We start from the raw sequence: 24,257 nt of genomic DNA on the forward strand, positions 1-24,257 counted from the left end.
GTTGGGGTTTTGCGCCCTGGTTGTCCAAGAACACAGAGCTGCTAGGTAACATTATGGAATTGTAATCAGTTGGAATAAAAGTACAGGACTGTAGTAAGTGTGTCTTTCAAGCTGCAGTTCCATAATTTTTCTAGATGCTTTATACATATATAAATCCATTAAATCCTGTAGTATTTGTTAGGAGTCTGCATTATCCATACATCTCTCTTTCTACTGATCTACAATTTGTATACAGAAAGTTGTTGTCTGAATTTTTTTTCCATTCCTCTATCTGTAGGAGGGGGGAAAAAAAAAAAGAAGACCCAAACATGTGTGGAAACAAAAATGTATAGTGTTTTTTCTTTGTTTTTATGTGTAAGAGCAATATTGATCTGTCAGTGGTTGGACAGCTATTGCATTCCTCTAGAGACCTCCACTATAATGACCCTTCTATTAAATCTTGAAGAAATAATGAATTAATCACATTTAAGACTACCATGATGAAGCCAAAAAAGCAAAAATATTTCAAATACAACTCCAGTAGTATTCCTCCAATTCCTCATTCTTATTCTCCCTCACCAGGTAATCATGTAACTATTTCTTGCAGTTGTCATTTATCACGTACTTAGAGATGTATCACATTTCAGCAATAGTATTCCTTGTGTCATTGTCTTCCTCAATAAAAGTACACTAGTTTAAATCATTGGAATATACACACTGTGAACATACATGCACTAATACTTTTCAATTTCATTACTATAAGAAATAGGTCTCACCTATCTGAGAATGTAACAATCATGGTGTTTGTTCTCTATAATGATACGTTTATAGGATAGCGGAAATGTTATAAACTACTTAGTTTGTCAGACTTCTAAACTAAAAGGTCATTTTTAGTCTTTTCTGATAACTCAGTCAGGTATCTAAGCCCTGGTCTACACTTACCTGGAGATTCAGCGGCAGTCGACGAGAGTTACACAAGGTACGCAGAGTAGCTTGCATAACTCTCATCGACTATTGTGCTTCCCTTCTGTGCACCATCTTCACTGCAGTGCGCCGATGGGAACTGCATTCCCATCAACGCAGCACTATGCCACTTGAGGGGGTGGTTTTACTGTGTCAACTTCCTGATCGATTGAGCGGCTCTACACTGACCACTCAATCGATTCAGAAAGATCGATCTGGTAGCGGTGACTTTGCCACCGTCAGTATAGACGTACCCTCATTTTCTTTTGGAATCCCTAAAATGTGGATGTTTTGGGCCTGCATCCCTAGTGTATAAATGATCTGCCAATTGCAAGGGTTTTGTTGATAGGAAAATTAACCATTTCAGAAGTCTTGCTGGGCAAATCTTAGATTCTCAGCCATGTCTCATTTGCTTCCAGTGTATCTCCTTGGAGACTCTGTAGTTCATCTAGGCTCTTCAGTTTTGAACTTAGTCATCCTCAACACACACACACACACACACCTTTCTTCTACAGATGATATTCCATGTGTCTCATCTACTTTGGTGTGAAGGGATTCCATGAAATCCTACACGCTATGGGTGAAGTGACTTTTTTCAATGATTGCAAGGTAACATTCGTTATAAAACAAGAGGGGATGCTCCATGCATGCATGCTCGGTTTTCGCTTTTAGGCCCACTTCTCTAATGTCTTTGTCATATGGACCAAAAAACTACCTTTTTAAAAAATTCATTACAACATACACAAACATAAATCTTCCAACTAAAGCAGCCATACCAAAAGTAGTCTACCAAGAAGAAAAAAGTTCATGCCATTTTTGATTCTTTGATGTGTAAAGAAGTGGGGGTGGGGTGGGAAGTTACGGTCTGCTATTTTTTAATCTTAGAACTCTGGAATATCAAGTCTTGTTGTTTCTGTTTTTTGTTGGAAGGCCAAAGAATTAGAGTGGGAGATTTCTCAGCTCTCATCTGAAAGGGCAGTGCTGTCTGAATCTTAGCATAAAGCACTTTCTCCCAAATGTCTATCCAAAGTTTGTATCAAATAGGTATTAACTGATGCACAAGTTTTATACAGTATAATTAAAAACACTTCTCAGTTGTTCAAGGTTTCAGTTTCTTGGCAGTTGTGAAGTCATATCACCTCTAGATCTTCAGTTGACAAAAGCCTTAAGCAAAACAGATGGGGGTAGACAAAACCTGGTAGTTCAAATGTTTAAAAACAAAACACAGAAAACCAAGTTGAAATGGTTTTCTTTGAAAAGTGTGGGGGTCGGGGTTGGGGGAGTGGGAGAATCCTTTCAAGTGTCCTCTAGAAGAAAGAAGCAAGAAGGGGTGCAAACGCATTCCTTTCCCTCACAGGTTACCATGAAGGTTTGTAGGGAATGCTGTAAAACATGTTCTGTAGTATCTATGTAAGTATTTGTACTGTGCTCATCACCATGGAGTTTGCATGCATATGTTCTCTCCACTGCTGCTCTCCGCTGCTTTTTACTCCCACTGTTCCCTGCACCTCCCTCTATGCTAACTTTTTAAAATCTATCAAAACGTTAGAAATTCTTTTGAAATAATTATTTAAGTTTTGGTGAAAAATCTTTTTGGATTTTTTTCTGTGTATAATTGCTTGTGTGTATGCGTATTGCATATATGCACATATATAAAAACATTTTTCAAAGCAAGGCTTCAATCCTGAAAAGATTTTGACACATGCTTAACTCTGCTTACTGAAAGTGGTCTCATTGATTTCAGTGGTCTTTAGGATCAGAGGCCAAGTGAGCTATGTAAGCAGCAACACATTTTAGGATTTATACTGAACAAATGTCTTTCCTTATACTGGAATAATTCTGCTTTCCCCCCTCATGCTTCATCAGGCAATTAAGGTATACTGTTATGACAGTATGAGACATACTCTGTCATCTTTTCGTGGCTGCCTAAATATAGAAACCATACAATCCCTTTTCTGTAGTGACGCAAATTCCTTTTCATTCACTTACTCCACTAAGATCATCCTATCACTTGACATGCTTAGATTGCTTGTGGGACTTTTTTATTTTGAGACACTCTCTTTCTCTCTCTTCCCAATATAATATTTGGCAACGAAGTGTTTTGATTAAACTTAAAAGTGTGGCTCGGTGTAGGCACAGGGGACACCCGCGCAGGATTTTTGTTGCAAGATCAGGGCCTAATTCTTCTATCCTGCTTTCACTCTCATTGTTGGCACTGACAGAACGTCATGCTCTGCTTCTCACTAACTACACTCGATTTTTTTTTATTTTTTTTTTTGTGAAAATTTAAAAAACACCTGTGTAGTTTACAAAAACCCATCAGAGGTTTTGGGGGAAGGCAGTGAATACTGGTTAACACACATTTCTGCAAACCTAAAGTATGAGCTGCATGAAGTGTGCTGACATGTCAAGGGCCTCTTCAGCTCAGCAGTTTGTCTATTTTAATATATTTTTTCAATAAACCCTAGTTGATCTATGTTGTCTTGAAGTTGTGTTAATACCCAACACATCTTTCACATTTCCTTCTATAGCCAGAAGGAGGAATACTGGCGTTGAGTTTTGACTCTATACATAATATTGCCAACCCCCATCCATTTTTCATCTAGGTTCATGCTTATATTATCAGCCATCTGAAGAAGGAAATGCCATCTGTATTTGGAAAAGAGAACAAGAAGAAGGAGCTGATCAGCAAGTTACCTGAAATCTATATCCAATTGCAACGAGAGCACCATATCTCACCAGGGGACTTCCCAGAGGTCAAGAAAATGCAGGTACATTGAATCAGACCAAAGTGCAGTTGTACCCTGACTGTCAACCAATGACTTCTGACAAGCCTGACAAATGTAGGAACATGATAGTGTCTCGCATAATGCTTGCAATAGTGTGGGTTCTGCAGGCAGTGGCAAGAAAATGGCAGAAATTGATAATGATTGATTGAAAACTGAGTGCTGTGTCTCACACTAGATTAGCATGAGTTAGAATCGTAGTAAATTACTGAAAATAATGGATTAATTCCTCAGAAAAAAGCATCTGAAGCTCATAACATGACATATAGAAAACAGGAATTGCCATATTGAATCAAACCAGTAGTTCATCTAGTTCAGTATCCTGTCCCTGACAGTGGCTAGTGCCAGACACTTCATAGGAAGGTGAAAGAAAAGCTGCTGTAGACAGTTATGGAATAAGCTGGTGATTGGTCTGTGCCCTGAAATTAAGGGTATTTAGAGCCATTATTAAAAAAATCCTATCAAATGTAACTGTGGATGTTCTCATTATTCATATACATGTCTCATCCTTTTTTTAAAAACCTACTGTGCTTTGGTCTCAGTGATTTCATATGGTAATGAATGCTACAAGTTAATTATGCATTGCTTAAAAAAGAGATTTAAATAAACGTTAATCACTTTTAAAATTATTGCCTTTCAGTTTTATAGAATGTCTGCTTGCTCTTATGTTATGTTAAGGTGTAAATATGAGTGCCTAATTACTTTCTTTATACCATTCATTATTTTGTACAACTCTTATGTCTCTTCTTGTCTGCTGTCTCATCTAAACAGTCCCATTCAGTTCATTTCCTACTCATATGTTTTCCTGTCCTCTAATTATTTTCACCATGCGTCTCTGAACTCTCTTCTATTTCTGCTGTACTTGTGTTAGAGAGAGGGTGACCAGAACTGAGAATGGTTTTCCAAATGAGGGTGGACCATCGATGTATGTAACGGCAGCATAGTATTTTCCGAATGGCTTTTTGTCCTATCCTTTATATACCGTAACATTTTTGTTTGCTATTTTTGACCACCACTGTGTATTGAGCAGATATTTTTATTGAGCTGTCCACAATGATGTTCAGGTCTCTTTCCTAAGTAGTTACAGTTAATGTAGAAACCAGCAAGTTGAATGAACAGTAAGACAAGAAAAACTCAAGGTATAGTTCAGGAGACAGTGTAGGGATTATTAATTAGGGAGGGGTAACAGCTTGAGAAGGTAGACTTTAAGGAAGGATTTATATAAGAAAAATCAGAAAAGTACAGCCTACCTTTGTGCTAGGCAGTCATTAATGGTAGAGTTAGGAAACAGGTAAATTACAAAGTAGAACACTTGAGACAGGCTTGTTACTAAAATGAACTTTTCAGTGGGGCTTAATATTTGAAAAATGACAGGTTTATTTTTCTAAATCTCAGCAGCAGATGGCAGCAAAACTGTGCATGAGAAATTGCTTGTCACATTTATGCTAAGGAAAGAATAGTGTGGCTAGCAGACTGGGTTGTGGTCTTGACCTTTGCTTCCTGAAATTAAATTCATCAGTACAGACTTTATAGCAGGTTACAGTAAGTGAATTCCAGCTGAATAGATTGATTTAAAGGAAACCAAGAGTCTTTTGGTCTTGCCAGTTTGCAAGTGTATAATTGATTTTGAGTGCACATGCTTTTTATGAAATTTTGGTCAGAACCACTAGACTCCAGAGTTCTGTGTAGTAGGGGAGCAACTTCTTGAGTTAGCCATTTGTCAAGGCAATTTATCAATGTTTAAAAGGTGCCTAGGGAGGAGGGGATACTGTTCTGAAGATTGAAATCTATAGACTCTTAGGTTGAAATCTTGCCTCCACTGAAGTAAATGGTACCAGATATGTTTAAATGAATATCAGTAGAATAGGTATACTTCTGGTATAGAGAGACTGTCGAGACATGGACCTAAATCTAAACTGTTAATCACCATTAAAGTTAACAATAATAAATAGCAAATCTAACTATTTAAATGATTATGGGAAACTAGATGAATAACATCAACAAGAGGCACAGATTTCTGACCTAATTACTTCAGCAACTGGAAGGAAATGAAATCACTAAGGGCTACAGCTACTTATAATACCTTAGGTCTGAACTTTTAGTACCATGTTCCCCGCTTTTTAGAAGGTTCTGATTGCAGTGTATAGAACATCTGAACATCCAAGAGCGGCGTATCTATTCTGATGTTACTCCAAGTACTAACACTTTTTATGCAGGATTTCTCTTATTCGTGTTTATTAGCAAAATTTGACTACAGAGTTAACATTTTAAATTCATCTTTACTGTGCAAGAAATTCAGCACATAAATGCTGTCATTTGCTGGAGATGCTTGTTGTGACAGAACAAATGTAGTCTTTATATGCAAGTACATGATACTGCCTTGTTCTGTTAGTGGCAATTATCCTAACATAAAATCTTGCCCACTTTCTCTGTTCTGCTGAGCAAGACCAAGTCTATTGATATAAGACCACTGTGATTGAAATAGCTGTAGAAATAAAAATATAATGTAACCATTTCTGGAGCTAAATATAACCATTAGGTAGGTATATGTTAGACAATTGGGATCATAAAAGCTGCCTATGTATATTTCCTTGTATTTCTCTACTGAGTCTTCCTATCCTGTCCTGCTAAATACTAGAGGTTGGCAAACTAGTTATCACCTTCAGTACCAATAATATCTATGGGCCATTCCTTTTAGGAAACTGAGATTTTGACTTGACGCTTGTTGCAAGATCAGTGAGGACAAACTGTTCCTGGCTGGCCTTGTTTCCACATGCTCTCAGGAAGCTTTGCTCTCTGCCATTTCATTTTCACTGGGGGTTTACGCAAAGCATTTCAAATGACACCTAATTAGATAATAACATTTCATTGCAGCCTGAAGTATTTTAATAGCTTTATCTCTGCCATAAATGTACGTCAACAAGGGCCTTATCTGGCATACTTTACATGGGCAGAACTCTCACTGAAGTCAGTGGGAGTTGTAGCTGAGTAGGAAGCACCAGGTAGCACCGTATTAAAACATTAGTATTGCTGACTTGTGAAAAAGGAGGCTGCTATTTTTATACACGGTAGTGTCCAATAAAAGGATCTATTACATTACCTAAAACCTGTTTTAACAGTAAAGATATGACAAAAACAGGAAAGTTCAGTGAACTTAACTATGACATTTAATTCTTAACTCACCTGGTAAAAAGAGATTGTGAAATTGTAAATTAAATCATTTATTTGAGTTGTAGAAGTTTGGGGTGGGGAGGGGAGGGGATTGACTTTAGCTAGAGGGAGGTTCCCCCTATAACTGGAAAAAAGCACTTCTTTAAGTTACTCTTGAGAGGCGTGACAAATAAAATTTGTCATGTGAAAGCAAATACACTTTGCAAGTTACACTTCCCCTTCATTGCCTTAGCCATTGAAAAAAGGGTTTGTTACAAAACTGAGCTGCAAATATTTTGACACATTTTTAACTTTAAGCACATTCGTAAGTGTTTGCAAGGTTGGGGCCTTATTGGTGAACCTAATGTTCTTCCTGTAATGTAATTCCATATGTATGGAATCAATGTAATTGATTTTGAAATCTAAATATTTTCTTATAAGGAATGCTATTAAATGGAAAACTTTCAGTTAACATATTGATCAATTTACAGTTTTTTGTAAACTACTTGTTTCTTAAGAAAAATATTGTAAATGTGATTTAATAGGGAAGTATATAATACTGATTCATTGGAAAATTATTCTTAGACTTTTGTATTTAAGGCTGATCAATGTATGAGGGTATATATAAAATATAAACTTTTGTTTCTCTTTCAAGTGGGTTTAGTTTTGAGTTTCTGCCATAGACTGCTTCAAACGAGACCGCTGCAGACAGAGGTTTCATTCAAACCAGTTCCTGTGGCAGAATCTGCTCTAAAAGCTTCCATCAATGAAACCTTTGGCAAAGGTTTTGTTTAGTCACTGGTATGTGTGTTTTGTTATTGACAGGAACTGCTGGAGAGCTGTGACTTCTCTAAATTTCATTCTTTGAAACCAAAGCTGATTGAAGCTGTGGATAACATGTTGGCCAACAAAATTGCCTCTCTGATGAGTCTGATCAGCCAGGAAGAGAGCAACATGCCTACACAGATGGTTCATGGTGGAGCATTTGATGGCACCACAGTAGGACCCTTTGGCCATGGATATGGGGAAGGTGCCAAGGAAGGAGCTGATGAGGAAGAGTGGGTTGTTGCCAAAGATAAACCTGTTTATGATGAGATCTTTTATACTCTGTCACCAATCAATGGCAGAATCTCTGGGGTCAATGCAAAGAAGGAAATGGTGAACTCCAAACTGCCAAACAGCGTCCTGGGGAAAATCTGGAAACTTGCAGATTGTGATAATGACGGCATGTTGGATGAGGAGGAGTTTGCATTGGCAAAACATCTCATCAAGATTAAACTGGATGGGTATGAACTGCCCAGCATCCTACCACCTCACCTGGTGCCACCATCACACAGGAAGCCTTTGCAAATGGTAGAGTGAAAACACAGAGAGGAGATTAAGTGAGGGATGGAGGGAATTGAAAGCCATCTGAGTCTTTTTACGGATGAGTAGAACCACCAAGACTTGAAATTAGGTTTAGAGGCAATCCTTAAATCACATATCAAATTTCACACAAGTTATTGGAACCAGCAACATAATACAGAGATTACTTATGTAATAGCTCTGGCTGAACTTCACTGAGATAGATTTATCACAAGTGCCTTTTGTAGCTACTTCCACACCTTATCTTGCTAAGATAGAAAGGCTTTCTAGGAGAATCACCCCATCCATGTCTCACTGTATTTACAACCAAATAGCAGAAAAGAGGTAAACCACACCTAAAATCATTGAACTCTACCAAACATGAATACCTAGCAGCAAACACAAATCTCCCCATATGGTTTAGCAAGTGGAAGGAAACTCTAAAGCTCAAAGCCATCTGTTTCTGGAAGGCATAGATTTGTTTAATAAAGATACTTCAGACACCTTTGTGAATGTCAGCATCCCTAGCTTTAGAATATGCAGAAATACAAAGGAGTTAGCTTTCATGTTCTGCTGTTTAATAATATTAATTTGGGGAGGAGGGAAGAGGGGCATGGATAGAACTTTTTATAAGAATGTTCAGGACATGAGCAGAAATTTAAGAATTTTTACCAAAGGTTATTTTTAAAATCTGCAATATATTAAAACTGTTTAAATCTGTCAGTTTTGCATTGTAATCAGAAGAGATGGTTCCTTTTTGCTTTGTTTGTACATAAAATAATGTGCAGCAGACTCTGTCTATGTAGTACCATCAGCTTAAAGGTTTGGATCCCCACTGTATTGAGTATGGGAATTTCGAGATTTCTGTTTCATTGCTTTGCAGATTGTTTGGTGTAAATTCCTGAATTTTTCCAGTTATAGCACTGTATGGTCCTGGTTCTTGAAAGCAAGAGAAGTCACATGTTTTAGCAGAAACAGAATCCTTGTTTTGAATCATGAGAGAAGGGTATATTATATTAAACTTCTTTTCAGGATAGTCAGTGCGCATATTCTGTTGGCTTCATTTGGGATTTATACTCAGAGTTTACAACCAATTATATAGATGTCCTTACTTCCAAGTATTTCCTTTAGTTTCTTTTATTTCAGCAGAATTTTGAATTCTTTTCTTTGTCAAATGGGCAGCTGGCAAATGTAGAAAAGATATTCCATTCCTACTGTAGCATCATCTTCAGAAGATAAACTGGGGGGGGCGCAAACCCATTCCCACTCCCACTGAAGTTAACAGGAATCTTTCCATTGACTTTCATGAAAGCTGGATTGGTCCCTTAGAGCATTACTAATTTATTAAATAAACATTTGGGAGGGAAAGAAGTTCACCAACACTTCACTTCACAGAGGGAAGAGATTCCCCATCCCATTAATTAATATGCCCTTTTTTTACACAGGGAGTGGGAGGAGAACAAAAATTCCTTCCTGGCACCAAACTTGGCAGTTAGTTTAGTTATGTGCGTGGGGGTGAGAATCACCTTTTGATCCATATATAGCATAAAATACTATAGGTATCAAAAGTACTGTAACTTTAAGTACTTTTTTCCTTGAATCCAAATAAGATGGATTCTGGAAGTATCTTCTGGGACAGACCAATCCAAAGAGTGATTGACTAACACCTTGGGCGAAGGAGGGAGAATTTCCTAAGTGTAAGTAAGCAAATTCATTTATTCATGTCTGAATATGAATGATGTTATAGCAGAATTTTCAGACGTCTTTACAGTTTATTGCTAACTTTGAGCATTAAGCAACTGACCTTCCAATGATCTCTTGTACACCATCTCTCCATCTCCTCACCGGTCGTTTCCTATTTCCTGAGTGTAGTTGGTTTAAATGTATAATTTTTAGGAATGTCCATGTGTTAAGGAATTAAATTCTCTAAGAAGATCCTCTCCTACATAGTTTTTTATTCTCAGGTTTGTATAAATTCAAGCTCTTCAATTTGGCCACTTACTTCAGATCTTTCAATACTTTTCATCAATGTAGTAAGTCTTCTACATGCCTCCTAAAGAATTCATATATCCCTGGGCAGCGATACCAAATCTTAGACACGATTCCTTGGTTGAAACTTCACCATGAGTCCGTTGGATTGTTTATAATCATTTGATGCCGCTTAGAATCTTATTGTTATTCTTTGCTGCAATTTAACAATGTGTTACCATCTTCACTACAGCTAACATGTAACATGAAGGCTAAAGACATGCACAATATAAAAAAACCTCACCAAATAGAAGGAAAAATAGTGATTCATCTTTATGCATTACTATAGCTTATGGCCAGAGTAAGGTCTTAGGGTATATATGCCAATAAATACTAACCATTCTTATATCTGTGATAATTGTAAGTATTCAATTACAAGATTTTTTTTATTAAATTGACTTAGGAACTCCTAAAATAATTCATGGAACTGGTCTAATTTATTCACAAGTGAATCAGATGCTTTTTGGTAACCATTTGGTGTATTACCTTCACTCAGTGTAATAAGTGAAAGAGAGCTGTCTGTCCATCATCTCTTCAGTAGCACCTGCTTGACTGTTTAATAATAAATACTAGCAGTATCCATCCTTGAATCAAACATGTCAAATTCTTTAGCATATCTGTATAAAACTGAAAAGTAATACTTCAAGGTCTCAGGTTAACTTACAACCAAGATGTTAAATCCACCCACACACTATTTCATTAGCCTGTGGTTGTACTCAGTGGTTGTAACTGAGTACCTACTTCAGAGCAACTCCTCCAACAGTAATGAGGTGCATTTTTGTTGATATTGAAATCTTACTATTAGTTTTTGACTAGAGACAAACCCACTTCTGCATCAATTCGTCCATAAGGCTATTTGTTGGCAGCACAAAAGCGCTCATATATCCTTGTTCCCAGAGTCCATCTGATGCCTTTGAAAAGGGAGCTCATTCTTCTTTACTGGAGCAACAACAGTCTGAAAGCTCTCCAGTGAGCTTGTAAGATCTAATATAAGCATAGTGTGTTATGAGAAATCTCTGCCTCCAATCTTTGTTAGGCCAATGTACTGACTTCGCTTCCATCTGCCCCAGGTTCTGTGTTCTCTGAGGCTTTGAGATTAACACTGTCCAGCCACTGTGATCTGGAGGTCTGAAATATGCTTCCTGATATGTTAAATGTAATGTAAAATCCATTATTCAGCTACAGTCTTCACTAAGTAGTGGAGACAAGGGCTGGGGGTGGCGGTGTGTAGAACTTTTTCTCAGCATTGCTATGGCACTATGTCATTAGCTCTGTAACCATTTTACCAAGGTTGAATATCTTATGTGGGTCTTCTTTGTATCACCTCTAACTACTTTGAAGGTCTGTGTAAAGTTGCACAAGTCCCTTCTATGGTATTTATTCCCTTTTTCAGCCTACTCACATTTTTCAGGGATCTTAGTGCATCTTTCATCAAGGTTTTTGTGTTTACATGTCTCTAAAGTCTCCAGTCGGAATTGCTCAGGTATTCTGCTTTGTTCATGATTCCCTTTTACCTTTTTGTCATTGCTGACTCTTAATGCTTTGAAATCTCCTTCTCTGGTTTCCTTTTGATATTTTTATGGGGATTGCTTAGGCTTCCCTTTGAAATTTACCTCTGTTCCTTTCCTCTTTTATACATGTTCTTCTGACTTGGAGTTAGGCCTGATGACTCCAATATGCCCTCTGCCTTGTCATGGTGTACATGAGAAACATATACTTGATGTTACTTAGTTTCATTGACAAACCCTGAGACAACAAAAAGCTGTTCAAAACTGTTTTATGTTGGCAATACTAATTATCAGCAAAATTAAAGATTGCTGGGTCATGTTTAGGAAAATAACTCGATTGTCCTACAGGGGGCAATGTTTTTTATTCCTTATAGCTTGGGTTTTATTCCCTGCTTGCTTCTGTGTCATTAAGGCAACTTCTTTACTTCCTCAAAGCTACTGTATAGAGGGCCTTTTGCATTTCTGGGACCCTTAAAGGTACTCTGTGGCCTACAGACCACTTTTGTAGCAGAGTTTCTTCTTTACTTATCCTCCTGAGAGAAACAGTTTATTTTTCCTTCCTGTCTGCTTCCTCTTTAAGCTGATCATAACATTACACACACATTGTCTGAACACTTGAGTGCTTGCTCTCTCCTTTTTCAGCTCTATTGCGGCAGAACAGCATGTTTTTAGTGTTGCTCCAGTATTTGGTGGATTTGAGATGAAAAACACATGCTTATTGAAGAGGAGCTTCACTTCTTCCTTTTCCTTTTATCTCAGTTCCCCGGGTGTGGGAGGCAGCCACTTCCAATACTGTGTCATGTCACATAGGGTGCAATCAGGGGAAAGGAGCAATAAAGAGGCGTGTTTGGTAGCAAGAGAGAGAATTGCTTTCTTATAAATGACATGATTTGCACTACTTCCAAATGTAATGGAGCATTCATTAGTAAAGTCCTTTCCAGCACAAAGTCAGTGGGAGTTTTGCCGGAGCGTGGACTGCAGGATTTGCTCCAGGATTTTTTTTGTGAACAGAGTTGTCAATTGCACATTCCCTTTAAGGCAAGAAGGATACCAAAGAGTAAGGGAAACTGATACAAGAATATCTTTCTTAAATCCGCTGGTCCGGAAAGAACCTGTTTGCATCTTAAACTAATGCCTTCTCTGGTCCCAGGTATAAAGCTCTGCTTTGAGGAGGAACTACCTGAGTTTTACCAGCATTCTGCAGTGTATGAAATCAATGGAGCCATTTTAGACAGTGACAGAAGGGAGATGCTACTTTATCCAGGCAGGCTTTCAGACCTTTGTATCAAGGGTACCCTGCTCTTGTTAATTACTCCTGAACACTGACACTGTTTTTCATTATTCTTCCTTAATACAGTTTAGTCATCCCCCCCCCCTCCCACTCTGAAAAAAATACCTAAATGAAAACCTCCACCAAAAACCAAACCCCCAAACCAGTTTTATTTCTTTAAAACATAGATTGATGGCCAGATTCAGTCTTTATGTATCTCCATGGACTTCAGTGGGATTGTGCCCATTTATTTCGGGGCTGGATGTAGCCCCAGGTCTGTACATAAGCCTTGTTATGTTTAATAGTAACACTGATCCTCTATGTAATTTATGCAATAGGTTATAGAATCATTTTATTTTTATGATAGAATATTGTCTTGTTTAATGGAAATTGAGACTTTAGAAGTCATTGTACTAATGTGAATGTGTCAAATTTGTATGATTTCTGCAATAAAGGACCAGGCAAACCCCCTAGCACCTTGCCCTGAGTATCTTGGCTAGGGAGATTCACTGGGGGAAAATGGGAGGAATCTTTTACCAAAGTCTAGGGGAAAAACAGGATCTGGATAGCTGCTGATCCTCCAGCCCTAGCCCTTACCATTTAACCTTTGTGTATGCAGATACACAGAGATCTATAGTGAACCTGGACTGTGAATTGCCACCAGGTGTATCCTCCAAATCTCAACTTCCTCTGACACACTGGAATCATAGTTATTATACTGCCATGGGACCTTCCCTAGCTGCTGAAGTTAGAGAGTGGGATTTGTCCCTCAGTGACTTGCTGTCATTCATTTTATCTTTCTAGTTTTATTGCTATGAAAAGCAATGGGTGCAGGCTACCCCTTCATGGCACTTTCAACATGGGTAATGACTACAGCTGGTCAAATTTTCAGATGGGACATGTTGATTTTGCCAATATTTTGTTTTGAAAAAATCAAAACACCTCATTTTGATAAGGTCAGAACATCTCATCTTTACTGTTCCGTTTCAATTTTTTTTGTTTGAATTTATTTTATATAATAGTTTATCACAGAAAATAACTGTCAAAGCAATACTGTCACAAGAAAGTTTTTTACTTCAGTGAAGTGAAAAATGTGGACTTTCTTGAAATGTTATGGTCAAAAGATTTTTTTAAAATATTTTTTGCTGGAAATTCTGAATTTGGAAAGAAAACAGGTTTCAGAATTGCAGGATTTCCCATGAAATGGAAACTCCAGATTTCGCTCAGTTTTCTAGGAATGGCAAAGAACATGGAAGCTCAGGTTCCAAATTCCTTGCTGTCAAAATTCCCTTTCCTGTATCCTGCTTCCCCTCTCTCCAAACATCCCCAACAGTGTTGTAGTTCTCTTAAAAGAGAGATGCAAAGGATATATGGGATTGGGGAGGGGAAGAGGGGCTTTGGATAGCTTCACAAGTTGCTGGACTATTAAATACTTTTTAGACCCAGATGGTGCAGTGTATTCATCTCACAACAGAGTCTACATTTTCTTAGTTGACAAGTCCTAAATGAAATGTGTTTTCTGATTAATTGATGGGAACTACATCATCACCACTATTCAGTTTGACATTATTATTAACTTGTGCTCAGGAAAGACCCTTGTCTATACTAGAAAGCGTTTGCTGGTATAGCTATACCAGCAAGCCCTCCTACTTGGGACAGAGCTTACACTGACAAAAGAGTGGTTTTGCTAATATGCCTTATACTTGTTCCCTGAGCAAAATAAACTATACCAACAAAGGCTCTCTGATGCCACTATAACTGCTCCTGCACTGGGTCTTACACTGGCAATCTATATCATAAAAAAAACAGACCCACACTCCTAACTGACATTGCTGTACCAATAAAGATTTTAAATGTAGACCAGGCCTGGGACAGCAGGCATTTCAGGGCCTGCTTCCTCTAGGGCTTAAATTGTATTTGTTGCAAGGGTCCAAAAATATTATCAAGCATAGTTTCTGTGAGAACAGTGCTGCTTCTTGCTAGTATTTTTCTCAAACTCTGCTAGCTGAAACCAGGATAGAGATTACTGCTCCCAACCATCTCCAGCTATTCTGGAACATTATTTTAATCTGTAACATACATTTTGATTCTGTTTTCACAGAAGTCAATGGGAGTCTTGCTATTGACTTCAACAGGAAGAGAAGGGGTCATACACAATTTATAGCCATGTTAGATATAAAACTTAAAAAGCTGTGATCATGTCTAAAAATTGTTAGAAACTATTGCAAACTCTAGTGTGGATAGGGCCTTATATATCCACGCCCAGTGTACAACAGGTGTTTTTGGTGCAAGGCATAGAAACTTATACAGAACCTGCTCTTCATATGCCTGTCTCAAATGTGTAATATTAGTCCCTCATTTTCATCAATTACACTTAATAATACATACCTTTTCTAACAATGTGCTGTTTCAATAGTTCGTCATTTTAATTCAATCAAAGAGTTAAGGGCTTATTTTCTATTTTGTGTGTGTAATTTCCTAAGAATTGAGAATATGCCACTTTGCATTTTCTGTTTTACACCAGCACCTGTCCTTATGCGATTGTTAAATATTTTAAGCTCACTCCAAAGGCATTGTCTCTTATTTTTAAGGAAGTGTTTAATAACAAATTCTTGGTTCATATTTCACTCTGCACAAATAAGCAAGCAAGGCCATATCTTCATTGATGTTTCACTTTAGTTGTATGCACAATAAATTCCATACAGATACTGTAAAATATATATATATATTTGAATATGCTTTGTAATCAATTCCAGGTGGTTGTGATAAAACTTGCTGATTAATAAACAATTAAACAACCTATTCTTTTGGGTTTGTAAAACTCTGTTTCTGAGAAGAAAAATCAATTAGAGGAGGAAGTTTGGTCTAGTCATTTAGAGATCATATGTCTCTGAATTACTACTTCCTTCTGTGCTACAGAGTACTCTCGTCTATTACTCAGGATTCCTGGCTCTACCATTACCTTGCTGTGTTACTATGGCCAAGCCACTTAATCTCTGTGTCTCAGTTTATTTTTCTGTAAATAGGTCTCACTGCCTGCCTTACAGGTGCTGTGAAGATAACCATCATGGGGCTGTACCGGCTCTACCTGTTCTGTGGCATAGAATTTGCTGCAAAATCCACTGCCTACCCCATAACCGTGTTCCAGAATCTGTTTCCATTTTTAAAACTAAACTAAAACAATTACGTAATTCCGAATTCCTGTGCACAGAATATTGTGAGTGAGTACACACTTTTGTGACATTATTGCATTGCTTATGGTATTTGTCAATAAAAAGTTTACCCCGTCAGTAAAAAAATCAACTTCAGATCTTCATGTCAGTAAAAACTAAAATACAAGGTTGGCAACCCCGGCAGCAGCAGATCCAGAATGCTACACTGATATGAATGTGAGCATTATACAATCCATGGAGGTTCATTATGGAAGATGTAGACTGTCAAGGGAGTCTGGGCCATGCAGGAGAATGAGAAAAAGAAGAAACCAAACTATAACTCCTATGAAGCATTGGCGGCACCATAGGCAGATGCAGTTTAATATCAAATTAACTTGAACCTACATGTTTTGATTTGGTTCAACAAACAAAAATGCTTCGATGTGGAAATACAAATGTTTTGTGTGTTGATTGAAGATGTCAAAAAATAAAACTTGGAAATTTCTGAATTGATATTTTTGGCATTCTGTTTAATGAAAAATTTCAATTTATTTTATTTTATTTTTCTGTCCCAATTCAAGAAGAAAGCAAATATCAAAATCTTTGATAGCATGGAAATCCTGATGGTCACTCAACTTTAGTAAATACATTGGTAAAAGAGAGACTGCTTTTCCTTCACTTTCAGTTTTAGTCATAATAAATAATAATTGCAATAATAGTAGGTAATAGTCTCAGGTGCATGCTATTAAAGTTGATTGTGTCCAGAGCAGATGGTCATGAGAGGTTGGTGGCGTTATATCCCACCAATAATGAATGCCCCAGTTATCAGCTACACTGCATCTGTACTTGTGTGGCTGCTGTTCTGTTGAATGCAATACCATTTGCTGCCACCAGGAATTCTCCGTGCTAGCTGAGCACCTGCCATCACTAAGAATACTCCAGATTTACAGTGGAGTAGCACAGTAGAATTTGGCCCATAGGGACTGATCCCCCACCAACTTGATGAGGTCAGAGGCAAAACCTGATTTCTCTGCAATGGGAGAAGGATGGGGCCTGCAGTCCGTTAGAGATGGGATTTTGTTTTAAAGAGTGACCTATACATAAAATAAACAAAATGCCATTTCCTTTAACAAGAAGTGCCATATCCCACACTTGCCATAAGATTCACTTCATTAGTTCAAATGTGCACCTCTGTGAATCACCTGGGTTAGCATTCTCAAATGCAGCCTCCGTGGCTGCATGCAGCCATCGAGAGATTTCCTGAGGCCACGACAGCCTCCTGAGCAGAGATGGCGCAAAGCAGCATCCCCTCCCAGTAGTGCCCAATCTTCAGCTGCAGGACTCCAGAGGTGGGCTTCAGCCTCCTTCTCCTGATTCAGCCGAAGGCGGACTTCAGACTGCTCCCTACCCCAACTTCTGCCGTGAGGCTCTGGCTCTGGGCTTCAGTCCAGGGCAGCAGGGCTGGTCTTACCAGGCACTGTGGTCAAGCGGTAAGGAGTGGGGTGAGCCTGGGGTGTGAGGCTGTGGATGGGCACTCGGAGCAAAGGGGGAGAGGCAAAAAGCAGGGCCGGGAGGCTGATGGGTGGGTGGTGTGGGATCGGGGGGGGGCCACTGGAGTGGGGTGAGGGGAGGCAGTGGGGCCTAGAGGTGCTGGGTGGGGGCTCAGGGGCACTAGAATCATAGAGTTGGAAGAGACCTCAGGAGGTCATCTAGTCCAACCCCTTGCTTAAAACAGGTCTAACCTCAGCTAAATCATCCCAGCGAGGGTTTTGTCAAGCCGCAGTTTAAAAACCTGTAAAGATGGAGATACCACTATCTCTCTAGGTAACCCATTCCAGTGCTTCACCACCCTCCTAGTGAAAAACTTTTTCCTAATGTCCACCTAGATCTCCCCCACTGAAATTTGAGACCTTTGCTCCTTGTTCTGTCATCTGCCACCACTGAGAACAGCCTAGCTCCATCCTCCCTGGAACCCCCTTTCAGGTAGTTAAATGCTGCTATCAAATCGCCCCTTAGTCTTCTCTTCTGCAGACTAAAAAAAAGCCTAGTTCCCTCAGCCTCTCCTCATAAGTCTTGTGCTCCAGCCCCCTAATCATTTTTGTTGCCCTCCGCTGGACTCTCTCCAACTTGTCTACATCCTTTTTGTAGTGGGGGGCCCCAAAGCTGGACACAATACTTCAAATGCAGCCTCACCAATGCCAAATAGAGGGGAATAATCCCTTCCCGTGATCTACTGGCAATGCTCCTACTAATGCAGCCCAATATGCTATTAGCCTTCTTGGCAACCAGGGCACATTGCTGACTCATATCCAGCTTCTTATCCACTGTAACCCCCAGGTCCTTTTCTGCAGGACTGCTGCCTAGCTCATCGGTCCACAGTCTGTAGCTGTGTATGGGATTCTTTGATCCAAAGTGCAGGACTCTGCACTTGTCCTTGTTGAACCTCATCAGATTTCTTTTGGCCCAATCCTCCAGTTTGTTTAGGTTTTTCTGTATCCTATCCCTACTTTCCAGGCTATCTACCATGCCCCCTAGCTTAGTGTCATCTGCAAACTTGCTGAGGGTGCAATCTACCCCATTCTCTAGATCATTAATGAAGATGTTGAATAAAACCAGCCACAGCACCGACCCTTTGGGCACTCCGCTTGTGACCGGCTGCTAGCTAGACATGGAGCCATTGACCACTACTCGTTGAGCCCTATGCTCTAGCCAGTTCTCTATCCATTTTATAGTCCATTCATCCAACCCATACTTCTTTAACTTGCTGATAAGAATACTGTGAGAGACTGTATCAAAAGCTTTGCTAAAGTCAAGGTATATCACGTCCACCGCTTTCCCCACATCCACAGAACCGGTCACCTCTTCATAGAAAGCAATCAGGTTGGTCAGGCGTGACTTGCCCTTGATAAATACATGTTGACTGTTCCTGATCACCTTCCTCTCTTCCAAGATTCCTTGAGGACCTGCTCCATGATTTTTCCAGTGATTGAGGAGAGGCTGACCAGTCTATAGTTCCCTGGATTCTCTTTCTTGAAGATGGGCACTATATTTGCCTTTTTCCAATCATCAGGGACCTCCCCCAATTGCCACGAGCTTTCAAAGATAATAGCCAAAGGCTCTGAAATCACATCAGCCAGCTCCCTCAGCACCCTTGGATGCATTGCATCTGTCCCCATGGACTTGTGTATGTCCAATCTTTCTAAATAGTCCTGAACCTGTTCCTTCAGCACTGCGGGATGTTCACCTCCTTCCCATTCTGTGCTGCCCAGTGCAATAATCTGGGAGCTCACCTTGTCTGTGAAGACAGAGGCAAAAAAGGCATTGAGTACCTCAGCTTTTTCCACATCCTCTGTCACTAGGTTGCCTCCCCCATTCTGTAAGGGGCCCACAGTTTCCTTAATATTCCTCTTGTTGGTAACATGCCTGTAGAAACCCTTCTTGTTCCCCTTCACATCCCTTGCTAGCTGCAACTCCAATTGCACTTTGGCCTTCCTGATTTCATTCCTGCATCTTCGAACAGCATTTTTATACTCCTCCCTAGTCATCTGACCAAGCTTCCACTTCTTGTAAGCTTCTTTTTTGTGTTTAAGTTCACCAAAGACTTCTTTGTTAAGCCAAGCTGGACGCCTACCATATTTGCTATTCTTTCTGCACATCGGGATGGTTTGTTCCTGTGCCCTCAATAAGGTTTCTTTAAAATACAGCCAGCTCTCTTGGATTCCTTTCCCCCTCATATTAGCCTCCCAGGGGATCCTGCCCATCAGCTCGCTGAGGGAGTCAAAGTCTTCTTTTTTGAAGACCATAGTCCGTATCCTGCTGTTCTTCTTTCTTCCTTTTGTCAGGCTCCTGAACTCGACCATCTCATGGTCACTGCTGCCTAGGTTGCCACCCACTTCTCCTACCAAATCTGCCCTGTTTGTGAGCAGCAGGTCAAGCGAAGCACGGCCCCTAGTTGGTTGCTCCAGAACTTGCACCAGGAAGTTTTCTGCAACACTATCCCAAAACTTCCTGGATTGTTTGTGCTCTGCTGTGTTGCTCTTTCAGCAGATGTCAGGATGATTAAAGTCCCCCATGAGAATCAGGTCCTGGAAACATTCCCTAGTTTACTGAAGAATGCCTCATCTACCTCGTCCTTCTGGTCTGGTGGTCTGTAACAGACACCCACCATGACATCACCCTTATTGTTCTTGCTTCTAAGCTTAACCCAGAGACTCTCAACTGTCTTATTTCCAGTTTCATACTGGAGCTCAGAGCAATCATATTGCTCTCTTACATACAGTGCAACTCCTCCACCCTTTCGCCCCGCTGTCCTTCCTGAACAGTTTATACCCATCCATGACAGTGCTCCAGCTGTGTGAATTACTGCACCAAGTCTCAGTTATTCATTGCAAAAGTATACATTGGAAAAAGTATATTGTATACATATACAAAAGTATATTGTTTTTATTGTTGAGTGTGCAAAAAAAAAAGTACAACATAAATAAATTGGGCAGGTATAGATGCATATTTATTTGTTTTCCTAAAATGAATGAAATAGTGTAGGACAATCTGTCAATCAGCAAGAGTTGGTAGCCACACCCTGAGGTCATCAAAATTTTTTTATGAGAACCCCTGCCCTAGGCCTCCCTCCTGATGTTGTTCAGGGGATGACTGATGTGTGTGTGTGTGTGTGTGTGTACAGTTCCTCTTACTGTGCTGACATATAAAATATATGTTTAATTATTACTGTTGTATATAGTGTTATAAACATTATTACTCATTCTCATATCCAAGGCTTTTAAATAGCATAAACTGAGACACTCAAGATCTGTAGAGATTTCACATCAGAGTCCCCTATTGCCCATAGTGTTACCACTCAGCATTAAAAGCAGAAACTTTGCTCCACATATTTAATCATTGGCTAATGATTAACTCATATGTTTTATGAAAGTGAGTATACATGTCATAGAAAATCCCTGCCTTTCTAAAAAGTTCACGTGTTATACTCTAGAGGTTGCCTGAACCTGTGGCACAGAACTAAATAATCCATTGAATTAAACTCAAGTCCCTGTAGAGAAAGGCATGGACATAAAAGTCAAGTTCATCCTTTGTCTGTCTTTGACTTTGACTCAAGATAATACTCAAGATTGTTAAGTCCAAAGCTGACTGTGAAGCTTTACAAAGGGATCTCACTAACCTGGGTGATTGAGCAACAAAAGGCAGATGAAATTCATTGTTGATAGGTACAAAGTAATGCACATTGGAAAAAACAATCCCATACAAAGTGATGGGATCTAAATTAGCTGTTACCATTCAAGAAAGTGATGTTAGCGTCATCATGGTTAGTACCCTGAAAACATCAGCTCAGTGTGCAGCAGCAGTCGAAAAAGGTAACAGTGTTAGGAATCATTAGGAAAGGGCTAGATAATAAAACAGAAAAATATCATAATGCCTCTATATAAATCCATAGTATGTCCATACCTAGAATACTGACTACAGTTCTGCTTGCCTCATCTCAAAAAGTTATATTAGAATTAGAAAAGATTCAGAGAAGAGCAACAAAATGACTGCTGGTATGGAACTGCTTCCATATGAAGAGAGATTTAAAAGATTGGGCTTGTTCAGCTTGGAAAAGAGATCATGAAGCAGGGATATGGTAGAGGCCCATAAAATCATGAATGGTGTGGAGAAAATGAATAAGGAAGTATTATTTACCCCTTCACATAACACTAGAACTAAGGGTCACCCAATGAAATTAATAGGTTACAGGTTTAAAACAAATGAAATGAGGTACTTCACACAATGCACTTCAACCAGTGGAACTCATTGCCTTGGGATGTTGTGAAGGCCAAACGTATAACTGGGCTAAAAAAAGAATTAGGTAAGTTCATGGAGGATAGATCCATCAATGACTGATAGCCAAGTTGGACAGAGGTGCAACCCCACAATCTGGGTGTCCTTAAACTTCCAATTGCCCAATGATGAAATGGATCATGTGAAAGTCATCTGTTCTGTTAATTCCCTCTGAAGCATCTGGCACTGGCCACTGTCAGAGACAGGATACCGGGCTAGATGACCCAATATGGCTATTCTTATGTTGGTCTGCTCTAGTATGGCCATTCCTATGTCCTTAAGCTAATAGAAAGGACATGTCCAGTGCTGTCCTCAGCATGAGAAGATGTCTCAAACCTAGCAGGGAAGGATCAGTATTCCGTTCCTCTCCTTTAACAGCCCAGTCCTGCCTACAGTACTAACTTCAAGTGCCTGCTCACTTTCCAGCTGTGTGAGCCTGACTCCAGCCTGGTTAACATCTAGGACTGATGTGCTTTGGACAGTGCTGCCCTGTGAGTTGCAAGGCACTCCAGGGCTGTAAGCTTACTGACGTTAGATCACCTGTCTGTGTCAACTGGAAGTCCAGCCTCAGGCGCGTCTTTACAGCAGAGCTTTGCCACTAGCAGCTGGCATTCTAGCAGCATGCGCTTCCCTGAAACAATGTCTTGCCGATGCCAGGTAGATACACAGTAATGTGAACTTCCTCACAGCAGTGCCTTGCTAATTCCAGCATGCATGACTTGTCCTTCACATTTGATTCATCCCAGTTAAATGACTCTTGAACAATTAGAACCCATGCACTTGTTACCAAACTTTCAATTTCAAATTTCATTTTCCAGCTGAGATCTCACAAACAGGTTTCTGGCAAGCCCATGCTCATCAGAACTTCCAACATATGGAGGGCTGTGATTTCTTCATCAGAACACCTGTGTTGTTGGCACTGCAACCCAAGGCATGTCCCAGTATGTTATGTCAATGTTGGAGCTTCCCCCTTACCTTTCTGTAAACACAACAATCACACCAGTGCAATTTGTCATAACCTTTGGCCCCCCTCTGCGCTAACGGGTTGTTTCCTCCACAGTCAGATGAAGGGTTTGTATGTGGATTATAAAATACCTTCCCTTTATTATGGCATTCAAAGGTCACTGTGAGTGCCCAAGAGGAACAGACTGCAGGAACAGCAAAGTTGGATTGAAAGCCATTCTTCAGAATGACTGACTTTAGCACTTGAAAGGGGAATATCTACAAACCTGGGTAAGTCCTGATTGTTAATGTTCCTTGGTTTTCTTTCTCTGTGTAGAATAAATGACGATGGCTCACTGAAGTCAAGTTCCGTTTTTAGTGGTACCTTTCTTATGTGCCGATACAGATAGATCTCACACAAGACTGCATCTTAATGAGAAGCTTTACTAGTATGTGGGAAAGAGAATTTGCTACAATACAAAACTGACCAATGTGATCACCTTCACAAGAAACCCAACTCCTTCCATGGGTCTCGCTGCCTTAACAAGTGTGAACAATTGTTCACTAGAGAGTGTGGCAGCAATATTAACAAAAACATCTTTTTCAGCCAATGTGAACTCTTTTGAAGGCATTGTGTGATAGGATGGAAAATATCTCAGTCTGGCCCTCAGAAAAGAAGAGCTTTCAAAGGTGAACCCCAAAAAAGTTTTGAAAATAATGAAAGAGCTTTAATATAATTTATGGAGATCACTTTTAACTGGTAGAGGTTTCGGAAGCTGAATGAGGTGGGGAGAAATAGACTGTATAAAACATATAATAGGAAATTTAGGTGGAACTATTTCATACAGAAGAGTATATAGAATGTAAAAGAGTATAGAATAAGTTACAGGGGAAGGCAAGGAATAAAGATGTGTTCAAGAGACACCTGAAATTTTACTGAACTTGATCTTGCAGTACAAGAGGGGTTCTCAACCCTTTCTGGATCTGGAAATGGGGTCCTGTTCATTACAAATTCTTGCCTACATCTGTTTCTCTATTCTCCCACCCTGCATTCTTCAACAAAGTTATGTCTGGGACCACTGAGACAATGTTAGACATGGTGATAGTCATTAGATGTTGGGATTCAAAACTATCCAGGAAAGGAAAGTGGAGGGTGAGACATATCAGCCTGTCTGGGAACGTTCAGTTAATATCAGCCCTGGGACAGTAACATTCAATGAAAGACACTTCTTTGGTTATCTGTCATCCAGACAGACAAGATATTCAGTGCTAGAGCTGGTCAAAAGAAGGGAAAATGTTGTGA

General features: G+C 39.5%; 1 protein-coding gene across 1 annotated transcript in view; it reads left to right on the forward strand.

Annotated features, from left to right (window-relative positions):
• Positions 1 to 15,830, forward strand: part of EHD4 (EH domain containing 4) — a 50,697-nt gene extending 34,867 nt beyond the window's left edge. Inside the window, exons 5-6 of the mRNA XM_067557930.1 lie at positions 3,549 to 3,713; positions 7,704 to 15,830. Coding sequence (XP_067414031.1) covers positions 3,549 to 3,713; positions 7,704 to 8,240 — 702 coding nt within the window. The 3' untranslated portion in view covers positions 8,241 to 15,830. The remainder of the gene's footprint in view (positions 1 to 3,548; positions 3,714 to 7,703) is intronic.
• Positions 15,831 to 24,257: the final 8,427 nt, after the last annotated feature.

This window comes from Emydura macquarii, unplaced genomic scaffold (assembly GCF_026122565.2).
Source record: "Emydura macquarii macquarii isolate MOO-44397 ecotype Brisbane River unplaced genomic scaffold, CSIRO-AGI_Emac_v2 contig_1876, whole genome shotgun sequence".
NCBI lineage: Eukaryota > Metazoa > Chordata > Testudines > Chelidae > Emydura > Emydura macquarii.